Genomic DNA, 12,047 nt, shown 5'->3' on the forward strand with positions numbered 1-12,047 from the left:
CTTGCTTCAATTTTTGTCCACAGTATATAGCCTAATTAACTTATAGAGCCAGGTAAATAATCAATGAGGGTGTTATGTAATTGCATAAGTCAAATGATCTCAGTTCAGGTCCTTGAAAATTTATGTATCAACTTGACGTTAAATATCCTTTAGTTGAATGGACTGCAAGCAAAAATTAAAGCAGTAATCTACCTGTCTATCTAAACAGAAACCATATAAACAATAGTTCTATTTAACGTTAGATACTGGAAATAATTAGAATGTTGAATTCTTACCCTCGAATTACTGACAGTATCCCAAAAAGGAGGAATTATGTTTAGTACCAGTGTCTCAATTTTTCTCATAGTTTTTATTTGGAAAGTCTTGTCATAAGTTTGGATCAATTCATACATCTACTTACATTCCACATGTACGCTGTGGGATTTTCATCAAATACAGAACATATCGAAGTTAAGACATAAGTCAATACACAAGTATTAGAAAATTCAGATCATCAAAGACTGAAATTTATCGATGTCGGGTTTAACATGGTGTAACTTTTTACTTTTATCTCAGCATTCTTTTTAACATAGGTGACTTTTTATTTGAATAACTTACAGCATACCAGTTGATGTCAGTAATTGTAGAATAGTAAGATGAGAAAAAATTGAGTAATTATCAATTAAAGTATATTGAGGATGGTCTTTAGAAGTTAGAGGATACTTCCATTGTGTAAATATTCCTCTGTTTAAGTCAATACAAAATAATTTGTAACTCTGGAACAAATGCTTAACGGATGAGTAAGCATTAGATTCCTTAACTTGTTTGAGCCATTAATTTGGAGGTAGTAAAGCTTTCATTTCTCTGTATTTTGTAAGTGAACTATGGAGATGGAGACCTTGGAACTTCAAGACTCCATTCTTCATTGTATCTGTGAAAGACGAATGCTCATTCACATGCATAACAATAGTTCTAAGAGTAAATACTCCGCTTCTGCCATTAACACCTTGGGGATACATGAAAGCCAATACAAAAATCAAGATAGTGTGCCTAATATATGATTTTGTGTCTCATGATTCAATGAAGCCTCCCTAAGAGCAAGTAAATGACTGTCGACTCCAGCAAGAATTTTCTCTGCCCATGCATACTGGTTGTGATCATGTTTGTTCTTGTTTGATTTGTAGCTTTTACTGTGATGTGCCTTTGGTTGGCGCCATAAAATCAGATCTGCCAAATGAGCAACTGCGTAGACAAGGGTTGAAAGTCTTGCCTCCAGGACAATTGGATCCAGAGGAGGATACATACTCCGTACAACATCGTCCACACGGGGAGATATGTTGCGAGCCACCTTCAAAAAAATAAAATAGGTGTCATAATTGTAGATATTATTTTTACCATATTCAGGTAAAAATAAAGGGATTTTAGAAATAATAAATAGAATAAATTTTAGATGTAGTTGTTCTAGTTAAATTATAAAAAATTAGAAACTCAATAATGTAACTAATGGCCTCTGAATCCCATCCCTCAATGTACTTCCCTACTCATGAAATTCCAGTCAATGCATCATTCAATGCTTTCCTTCACTGATCTGAATACCACCTAATTAGGTTAATTAATTAATGTTTATTTAACCTTCTGCTAGCATTCAACCTTGAACTTCTTTTTACAAAACTTTCTACTCATAAATACCATCTCAATAATCATGTAATTCATTTATTTTATCCAACATCTAGAAAAATATTTTTGTACTATTTGAAAAACACATACCTCCTCGATTCGCTGTGTCAGTTGCCTATCTGACGAATTAGCCGCCAGAGGAGCAAGGCAATGAATGAATAAATGGCAAGTTCTGAGGATGGCTAAGCAGTGAGGAATCAACCCAGACGCATCTCCAATCCACTGCCCTCCCTCTTCCTCGGCTTCCCACAGCATTCGCTCCAAATCAGGATTCAAACGGACCTCTCCAAGTTCCACTTGATTCAGATTAGCATCAATAGCATTTGGCAGAGCCATAGGACCATCTTTTTCACTTTTAATGAGGAATGCATCTTGCCTAAAAAAATTAAACTGCAAATTCGTATTCTTCATAAAAATATTTGCCACGGCGCGTAAATATTGTCTGCTGCGATTTCAAATAACAGCAATAAAATATGCAAATGAAATATATATTCAATATCCATTGCCACTTCACCTTGATTCTTCGGCTCTCTGCTTTCCAAAAATATGGGATGATACATGACAGAAACCGTAACGTCGACAAATGACGACAAGAATAGCCAAGGATCCAACGAAGACAGTGGCCAGAACACCAATAGCAAAAGCTACGACTGTCTCCATAATAAATATGGAGTAAAATGCCTCCACAAAATATTCAGGGGGATATCCGAATCCTTCGATAGGTGTATTACCACTTGGGAAACAAATGATGTATCAAACTTCCGCCAAAAGAATGTGCTAATTAAAGTCATTAATGGGTACCATTACGTTCGAGCGATACGAAACATCCTAATTTGACGCCGTTTTACGCCCACTTGCTGATTTCGCTGGGTATTCAGTTATTCGTTACTCCGCAAGAGGTCAGAAGTATACGGGCCGCTCGTAGCGCTAGCGGTCAGGTTTGGAACTGTTGAGAACTGAGAAGACTTCGAAAATTTTCGCATCACGTTGTGCTTATTTTAAAATGGCGAATGACGAAGAAACATGTGTAAACAAGGAGGCAAAGGTGGAAATAGATGGGGAAGGTGATGATTCCAATGGCGACGAAGATGTTTTATTGCCTGGAATTAAATCTTTAGAGCAGTTCACTCAGGTAAGTAACGCATTCCATGGTCACCGCTTAATGTCTTTTGATGCGTGCTCATTTTATGCATTGGTTACAGGAAGGGTTCGCATCACTAATGGGTGCTATTAAAGCGTCAAACAGTCTTCCTTGTGGGAACGATTGGGATTATTACTCAAGCTTTCCAGTCTTTCAAAAGGCCATTGATATAAAAGGGAAGAAAGTGTTAAAATTGTAAGTAGTAAACGAAGGAAAAGTAAAGAAATGGAGTAAGAGGAAGGAAGCCCACTGATATTCCTGTAAACTCTCTTTATATTATTGTAGGATTTCAATGGTTTTCCAGCACCAAGGCGTGAAAGGAAATATTTTGAGGAGAGACTTAGAAGAAAAATTCGATTTGTTATTGGATGCAAATGATATGATATTGGAACGAGTGGTGGGTGCTATAATAATAATTGATATTATATATGGTCAATGTTGCTGAGTGTTAGTTATTCTTATTTTTTTAATATTAGAATTCTACTTTGGATGAGCTTTCTGGAATCAGAAGAAACCCCCAGCCACAGCTAATTGAAGTTACTCCAACAGCCCCCAAGCCAGTTAGTGGTTCATGGAATAAATTACAACCAGTAAGTTTTGTTTGCTGTTTATTTGGTGGATATCGTTGAAGTAACACGTATTATAACTGGATGGTTGAAAGAATTAAATTCCCTAAGGCCGTACTCTTTGGTCTTCCATCCAAAGAGTACGGCCGTGGGGAATTCATTTCTTTCAACTGTTCAACAGCCGTAGATCGTTCAGCCACTTATATATGTATTGGATGTTTTATATCAGGGCTCAGCTGGCAGAAACAATGCTGTATCACCTCGACCACTGCGGCTACTGACAGCTAAGAACGTACAGCGGCCTCAAATAAAATTTAAGGATAAAATTGACAATAGGGGTTTACCTTTCGAGCCAAAAATAAAAGACAAGCCCAACTCTTTGAAGCCCTTGGCTATTTTTTTGGAGTACAATGCTGAAGGTGAAGAGAGGTAAGTTAATTTTTTTAATGTAACAAAGGGTATAATCTCAGTGTACAGTCCGGGGTGGTGATTAAAGGTTTCTCACTTCCCGCCTACACTAGATGACACAAATAAAAATTTTACGGAAAACAAAATACGATTATGAATATATTAGCTTACATACTTGCGGAATACATTGGAGGAAGGGAGACATAGCTGCCTCCTTTTGTTTATCCCCCCTTTAAATGTACTTACAAGTATGTGTCAAATGAGCAATTCCCTTGACACCATCGAGATGGGTGCTGGTGTTTGATGCCAGCCAACGTAGCGTTGATGGAATTAGTGAAGCCTTGGTTGCAGGATCCTTGAAGCAGATAGAGTGATTGACATGAAGGTGTTGATTACTTTAATCTTGCATGCAGTCATAAGATATCCTGCAATCCGAGATGATAGTCGTCCTGAGCTGCATGTACTCTCTAATGACTGCCAGAAGACCACACACTGCTAATAAGCATACTGAAGTCCATAAAATTGAAAGAGGTGGTGACAGAATCATTTAAAATGCAAATTTCAATGTTTAGTGCATTATTTTCCGTATCCATTTATTTCTTCAGCTTCAACCACCCCTATCAGTATGAGCTTGAGCTGTTTACTCCGAGAGAGTCTCAGTTGGTCCGTGCTGAGCCAGTCATGTATCGTCCTGTGTCGGAGACGCCCCTTGTTTTCATCGAAGAGCAAGGTCAACTGGAAGAAATGGTGAAAGACATCCAGTTGCAACCAGAAATCGCCGTAGATTTAGAGGTATATTTTCTATAATCTTTAGCCTAAGTTCTGCTCAATTCTTTTTAAAATATAGGGAATAAGAAATATGTATAAATTTTAATTATAAGCTTGGCTAGAGAATGAAAAAACAACTTTACTGTCTGTGTCAAAATGATGTGCCTCTGTTCTTTGCAAATGTATATCTGGACTTAAATGCATGAATGATAATGAATAATATGTCACTTTAAAGGAAATTTAATTCTCAATTCTAATTTATTTTTGGTTTCATGAAAAATTAAAAAATGTAGACACGCAAGTGCAGTAAATGACTCCGCACACCATAAGATTAGCTGTTTTGTCAACTTCATAAACTTTGTAACTCAACCTTGGGAAAACTTCTACGTCTACAACATTCATCTTCCACAATAAGTTGCAAACATTAATGTAAATTAATAAAATGGCTTTTGCATATTTTAAGAATGCATATTTTGTTGTAAATTAACGAAAATGTTTAAACACTATCTAGTCCTACAGTTTACCCCAAAAGGAAAAATAAAATTGATAGAAACACTTCTTAATTTATTTGCAATTTTTCTATGATCCGATAATACATGATTTTTTGGTTGCATAATCCAATATAATAATAATAATAGTTTATTGACGGGAAAATTACCCAATTACAAAAATGTACAATCATCATAAGATCCGATAAGACTATTTTCATAGGAAGTAATACCATCTTTTAAATCATTTCTTCTGCTCACGTTTTCACGTTACAATGCATAAATAAGATTTGGATTATTATAGCCAACCAGTGGAATGTTGGAAGGTAAGAGAGCCTGATTTATGCTTTATAGGTTGATATGCAGAAATAGCTGCTCTATGTTATTCTCATGATTGGGGAACATGAAATTTGTTTTCATGATGAAATTTAATAATTTAGGCTGGTGTGATGGTTAGGCCCCGGGTACGATATGGGCGGCAAGCGGCATGAGCGGCGCCGCTCTGATATCAGTCCTCATTTAGTTGCGTGTTAATCCATTGAGGGTGGGTACGATATGTTTGAGCGGCGAGCGACAGTGAGGAGCGCCGCTCATGGTTCCAAGTCCAGACCGATTTCTTTTCCACTGCCGCTCGCCGCTCAGTAGATTCATCCTTCAGTGTAGTTGAAAATGTAAGCAGAGAAACATCAAAGTAGTGAGAAGACGGCCAAAGAAAGGAAGACTGAAGTTAGAAAAGGTGAGAAACCTGAGCGGTTAGAAAATTGCCGCTCGTATTGTAGCCGCTCAGGTTGCCGCTCGCCGATTGCCGCCCACCGCTCGTATCGTACCCGAGGCCTTAGAGTGTTGACTTCCCACCAAGCCAGTCCATGTTCTAATCCTGGGAGGCACAGATTTCCAGAGGCTCCATATTACTTGAGGGGTGTGTAGAAGGCACTGAAAGTACAGCTCTACATCTGTTAGATGGGACGTTAAACCTCAGTCCCCTTGGTGCTTTTTGTTAATTGCAGGCTAGTTTTCTTCAACCTCATTTCCCTATCCATTATTCCTGGCATGAATGACTGTCTATTCCCTATTTCAAATGCACCTAATATATAATGCTAATGTCACCAAACAAATTCCTTTGAGCAGAAGGTATGAACCATATTAAGGGGATTGAGCAAAGAGTTGGAAACTTGGCCCAGGAAAGCACCACCTCTGATTTGTGGATTAATGAAGAGGATACATACATACTAAGGCTACTGAAATTTTCTGTTAATAAAACTAGCCACAACTAAGCTAAAACTGTAAAAGCGTGCCAGAGTGACACACACACTCAGGTTTACATGCCAGCAGAGGTAGAGAGAAATGATTTTTTATTCTTCTCAAGTCGCCTGAGGAGGAGGAGGTTTGGTGGCACATACCATGTACCGCATAACCTGTCCTCAGTGAATGTGCATTCTTCAACTTTGAAAAACTTTGGAAATTACAAAGTTGGTGAATTAAAAATGCAGTAGTCTATTTTATCTAAACAATTTTCTTCTTTTTTTTCAGCACCATTCATACAGAAGTTTTCAAGGATTTACGTGTTTGATCCAAATATCAACTCGTGAGAAGGATTATATCATTGATGCCCTTTCTTTGCGTCATTGTCTTCATTGTTTAAATGAAGTTTTCACCAACCCCAAGATTGTAAAGGTAAAGTATCTGCTATTTTCCTTATTTTTAAAAATTAAGAATGCCAATGTGAGTAAAAAAATGGCCATAGACACTGTTTTCCAATCCGCGAAGTATGCACTCATTCCCTCGTTCTCTTTCTTCCTTGCACCCTGCTCCCTTACTAATGCTCTACTGGCGCCACCAAGTGTGAATGGAAATAATGCAAACTATTGACAGTAACGTAATGTGAATCGCAGGGTGGTGTAAGGACATCCGGTGGTTGATTTAAGAATCAATTTCACCCTTATACAGTTGGATCCGGATTTAACGTCTTCACATTTAACGTTTTTCTGCATTTAGCGTTTATTTTTTTGGGTCCGGATTCATTCCCTATTAGGACAATGTAAAAATTATCCGTATTTAGTGTTTCCGCATTTATGGTCGTAAAAATTTGTCCCGCTCAAGATTTTTTTGTCCGATTTAACGTTTTTTCATGACGGTTCATCCAAATCTTCGAATTTATGCTCATCAACAAGAACAGTCTCATGAAAGTTTACCAAAAGTCGATAGAATCTACCTTCTTCTAGAACGCTTCTTCAACTGCTTTCTTCCGCGAGCGCAGCGCTGCGACCTTCAACTCGCAAGTTGGGTGATTTGTCTTCTCGTAAGTTTCGCTCCCCTTCTGATCCAAACACCAGACACTTTTTGTATCAGATCCGATCTAATGGAGCAAAGTCATCCCTTAATAACCTCGAACTACCTTATCCTTCACTTCTTGAACTTGACTTTGATGATACGTGACGACTGATGACACGAGTTATCCTCCGAGGGCCGCTACAATAATGGTTTTCTCGTTATGTTTTCAATTGATGGCTTATGCCCCTTTCAACTCTACTCCCTACGGGCAGTCGATTATTAGCCCAACATTTTTTCAGTCGCTACTTTCTCTTTTCAAAAGAGGAGGCGCAATATCAATTGCGCAGTTCACTAGAAGATTCTTTCTATAATCCATTCCAAGGTCAGTTTCCACGGAGGAACAGCGAAATAACAGAGGAAGTGTTTCCCCTGTCATGACCTTGAGTGAGAGCATTCTTTCCCTACGGAACAACATTATTTTACATCGTAATTTAGATATCCCGGAGCCAATTTATCGACATGCGGCTGGTTGATATCGCTGTCGATTCAAAAATATTTATCTCGTGCTAATTAATGTCAAAAGAGAATGACAATCGGAGTTTTGACGAACTATCACGGTCCATGACTCTAAATAAATCGCTCATGCTGAAAAAAAATCACCGTATACTCACGGTAGAATAGATGAGCGCGGAAAAATACGAAAATCCGGCAGGTATCTCTTGGTGGTTGACTTCGACATCATAACCCTGACGAAATTGCCAAACTCCAGAGGCACTGACAATTTTTCGGATGAAATCCAGTTCGGTTGAAGATTAAGCCTTTTCACTTAAAAGAGTTTAGCTAATCGTTATTCAAGGTCCAACCAAATTTTATTAAAAGCTTCCGAGAAACAAGGCGAGTCGGAGTCAAGGTGATCAGTGCGCCGCGTAAGCAACTTCTCCCGGCTCCATTCGACCTGCATAAGGCCGCGGATATATGACAACGAATCCGGTGTTATCATCGGGTGCTTTCCATTCATTGACACACGTCGACTTGCGTCGCGGTTTTCGCGTTCCATTCGGTGTGTGTCGCCGACTGTTGTGACACAAGTCAACAAACGGTAACGCACAGGTATAGGAGAGTTATAAACAGTTACCGCGAGTCGACGCGTGAGTCGCATGAATGGAAAGCACCCATCGAGTTGAATCACCATCGACTTGTGCGCATACTAAAATAAGATTCTACTTTTTTGGATGACCTCGAAATCCAAAATGTGCGCATAGGAGGCTTTTTAAAGGCTCATAAATCCCTTGTTTCGCCGAGGCAACAGAAAACGTTAAGTTGGCAAAATTCCAGAAAACCTCCCTTTTACTAGATATTCGGTAGTTGAGAATTCGGGATCTTCTGCTGTCCCTTTATTTCACTCATTCCTCATGATTTTTCGAGTTCCTACTTACACCTTTTCTTATTATATTAGAAATGCTATAGTCATCTACATGTCACTTTTACAGAAAAAATTCTAAATTTCATCGAGACCACTGAAATATGCATAAAAATGGAATCACTAATGTCCATAATAATAATCTGTGTGGGAATGCTTTTAAGTTGATGATAATTAGAATTTTCTTAAAATATTTCATTGAAACAATTGTCATCCTCTCATTACTCATTTTTACTACCCATTTTTTTTTGCTGATTCCTGAAAAGTATTATCCAACCTTCATAGGGCAGAGAACATTTCATTAAAGAATTTTTTGCTGTATTCAGCACCTTTTAGTTACTTCAAATAATATTTTTTATTCATGAAAAGCCATTCCAATCATTACAGACCCTAAAACCTGAAAAAAAAAAATGGCAGGTCCTCATTTAGTGTTTTTCCGCATTTAGTGTTTTAAATTTTGTCCCCCCTGAAAAACCTTAAATCAGGATTCTACTGTACTTATATTTTTGCAGGTGAAGAGCAAGAATTTACAATGCCGATATAATATTACGTAAAAGAGCTCGCATAATAAACACAAAAATACTTACAACTCCAGTTCAAGATTTCTGAGTTTTCCATTGCTGCCATTTTCACGTCCACTTCCTATGAGGGAGCATCCGCATTCCCTTGTTCACTTACCTTTCATTCCCTTGCGCCCTCGCTGATTGGATCCACCATTGCTGTTGTCACATCCGTAAGTTGACGGTTGAAAAGTGCACGAAGGGTGAATAGTTGCAAGTTGGAAAACGGCCAAAGATGTTATAAAAAAGCTTTGAAAATCAGTCGTTAAAAGTCAAGCAGTGAATGATAGAAGAAGACATCTTGGTATGAAAAGTGACTTGAATATGTTATGGGATGGAATAGTTAACTCCAGGAAAGACATTGGGGCAATGATGGAACTACTTAATTTGATACAATGTTTGCAGAAATTTGATGTTTGTTCTGTTGAAAAAGGGTAGATGGTGTAGAGCGGGGGTGTCAAACTCATTCACCTTGGCGGGCCACATTAGCCAACTCATACAGCTTGAGGGCCGTATATGTATTTCAGGACCTATAACAGGAGAATAATATAGATTAGGAGGCTAAGATGATAAAATGTAGACAATTTTTGAAATAGAGCATTTTTGGAGTAGAAGAAATGCATGTGGGTAATGTGGATGAAGTGGCAGTAAGTTTTGATCTTCCAACTGTAAGAGCTGTAAATCTTAAAGGAGCAGAGGAAGTGTCGATTGCGATTGTAGAAGTCATGGTGTCGCGGGCCACAGATTGTAAGGGAGCGGGCCGGGGAGTAGAGTATGCATTAATTTTTTATGTAAATAGCCCAGAGCCATTAATTATAGTTGAAGTGCTTCATTGAATTGTTATTATTTCTATTAACTGTCGTTGGCTGTGTGTAATTATTATTTAATGCAATGAAAATTTATTCTTTGTGGCATGTTAGGTGTTCCATGGTGCTGACAGTGATGTGATATGGCTTCAGAGAGACTTCAGTGTGTATCTGGTGAACATGTTTGACACACATCAAGCAGCTCGTGTCTTACACTTTGCCCATTTATCGCTAGCGTTCCTTCTAAAGCATTACTGCGATATTAGCGTGGACAAAAGGTTTCAGCTTGCTGACTGGAGAATGAGGTTTGTCTGATTTTCAATTAGTCTTTGCATCTTTATTCCTATAACTACGTTCTTTTTTTGCATGTAAAGTGCTAGCTTGTATTATTGGTGTCATTTGGGAGTGGAAACTGTTGTTGAAGCATATTCTCTGCCACACGCCACTTAATGGTGGTACACAATATTTCAAATGCTATTAATGCTCTTTAGTGAGACACCATATGGTGACTTAGTATACTGCTAAATTAAATTCTAGCCACACGACTTTTTGTTTATTAATGAAACTGATTGTTCATTGCAGAGATCATTTGCTATCTTACTGGTATATGACAACTTCAAAAGAGAGATTATCCTTGTATAATCATTTTCTTTCATCGTTTTGTTTTCCCTCTGAACATCTTATGCAGTGTAATTGGGGATGATCAGATTGGATGCCTTGTATCCAAATATCCATGGATAATTGCCCTTCACCGGATACTTCAGATCCAAATTCGCTGAAGACATCGGATCTGGATTCAAAATTTTAAATTAATGCTTCAATGGATGTACAATCCTCAAAAGGAATGGAAAGAGTTTGCGATCCTCTATTTGCGTGCGCCTTTGCACTGCAATGCTTGTCCTACTCATGAACCATTTTGTTTGAAAGCTCTTGTAAGTGGTTTTGCTACAGAATTTCAGCTGTGGAAAATTTTAAGGCAAAATACGACAGGCACAGAGTGTACTCTTCCCAAGCAACTACAGTAGACTCTCATTAATGCAAACAATGTTATTACAAAGTTCTCATTATTACAAAGCAATTCATTGGTCCCGGCGAAAAGGCTTATTCAATCTATAGTAAAAGAAATGCTATTACGAAATTTTTGTTATTGCGGTCCTGGCAGTTACAAAATGAAGTTTCAAAAATAAGCAATGGCATTTAGGTGGATATACACTACACTACGTTATCATCATTGATGTACGTTGAAGTTCTATTCTTGTACTGTGTCCAAGAGCATCATTTTTGGTTCTTTCTTCGGTAGGAGATACTTCAATATGCAAGTAACATCATGTAATTAGCTTCATTCCTGTGGAATTATGGTGACCCACTCATTAATGCTCATAAAATGGACGTACAGTTAGTCCTCTTCCTATGCACATTGTATTTATGAACTTTCAGAGTTGCGAACAGTTGAAAATCCAGATCCGATGTCTTCAGCGAATTTGGATCTGAAGTATCTGGTGAAGGGCAATTATCCGCGGATAGTTGAATCCAAGGCATCCGATACGACCATCCCTAGCAGGCATCATAAGGTTAAGACTACCAGTGAATACATACTTATCTCCAAGCACCTTACATATAGTGTAAATTTAGCTGAAAAATGTCACGTGGGGTTGCAAGTGAAAATTTGGATTACTGTCGGAAGTCCGTCTGCAACACTACATGATAGGATTTTAAAATATGTCACAAATTTTTTTCCATATCTCCAATGCTCAAAATAGGGGTACATCTCTTACACGTGCTTATACAGTACTTCTTGTAAGATTGTTCACTATAGAGACCACCTGGTAACTGTCAAATATTGGAGTGAAAATGTAAGATAGAGCTATCTTTAAGATCCTTTCAATTGTAAATTGCACCAAATATATGCACCATGCCAATTGGGATTTTCAGTCATAGAAGTTGTTATATCCACCCAGTATTG

At 38.0% G+C, this 12,047-nt stretch overlaps 2 protein-coding genes across 2 annotated transcripts in view; one reads left to right on the top strand and one right to left on the bottom strand.

The window, feature by feature from the left end:
- Positions 1-330: 330 nt before the first annotated feature.
- LOC124164386 (transmembrane protein 98-like) lies at positions 331-2,545 on the bottom strand. The gene is made up of 3 exons (XM_046541705.1): positions 2,171-2,545; positions 1,747-2,032; positions 331-1,327 (listed from the first exon to the last, which is right to left on the bottom strand). Exons 1-3 carry the CDS (start codon positions 2,314-2,316, stop codon positions 1,016-1,018), a joined length of 744 nt encoding a protein of 247 aa, XP_046397661.1. The 5' UTR covers positions 2,317-2,545; the 3' UTR covers positions 331-1,015.
- Positions 2,546-2,633: 88 nt separating this feature from the next.
- Positions 2,634-12,047, top strand: part of LOC124164383 (exosome component 10) — a 29,485-nt gene continuing 20,071 nt past the window's right edge. The window contains exons 1-8 of the mRNA XM_046541698.1: positions 2,634-2,788; positions 2,859-2,992; positions 3,083-3,194; positions 3,274-3,387; positions 3,593-3,792; positions 4,377-4,563; positions 6,558-6,701; positions 10,199-10,389. Of these exons, the coding sequence (XP_046397654.1) occupies positions 2,660-2,788; positions 2,859-2,992; positions 3,083-3,194; positions 3,274-3,387; positions 3,593-3,792; positions 4,377-4,563; positions 6,558-6,701; positions 10,199-10,389 (1,211 nt within the window). The 5' untranslated portion in view covers positions 2,634-2,659. The remainder of the gene's footprint in view (positions 2,789-2,858; positions 2,993-3,082; positions 3,195-3,273; positions 3,388-3,592; positions 3,793-4,376; positions 4,564-6,557; positions 6,702-10,198; positions 10,390-12,047) is intronic.

The sequence above is a fragment of the Ischnura elegans genome, chromosome 8 (assembly GCF_921293095.1).
Source record: "Ischnura elegans chromosome 8, ioIscEleg1.1, whole genome shotgun sequence".
Lineage (NCBI taxonomy): Eukaryota > Metazoa > Arthropoda > Insecta > Odonata > Coenagrionidae > Ischnura > Ischnura elegans.

Bases quoted from the DNA above. Each gene is read 5' to 3' on its own strand.
- LOC124164386 (XM_046541705.1), bottom strand. From the start codon at position 2,316: ATGGAGACAGTCGTAGCTTTTGCTATTGGTGTTCTGGCCACTGTCTTC. The intron at 2,033-2,170 runs GTGAAGTGGCAA...TAATTTTTTTAG, and splicing joins CAGAGAGCCGAAGAATCAAG to GCAAGATGCATTCCTCATTA. The intron at 1,328-1,746 runs GTATGTGTTTTT...ATTTTTTTGAAG, and splicing joins TGACACAGCGAATCGAGGAG to GTGGCTCGCAACATATCTCC.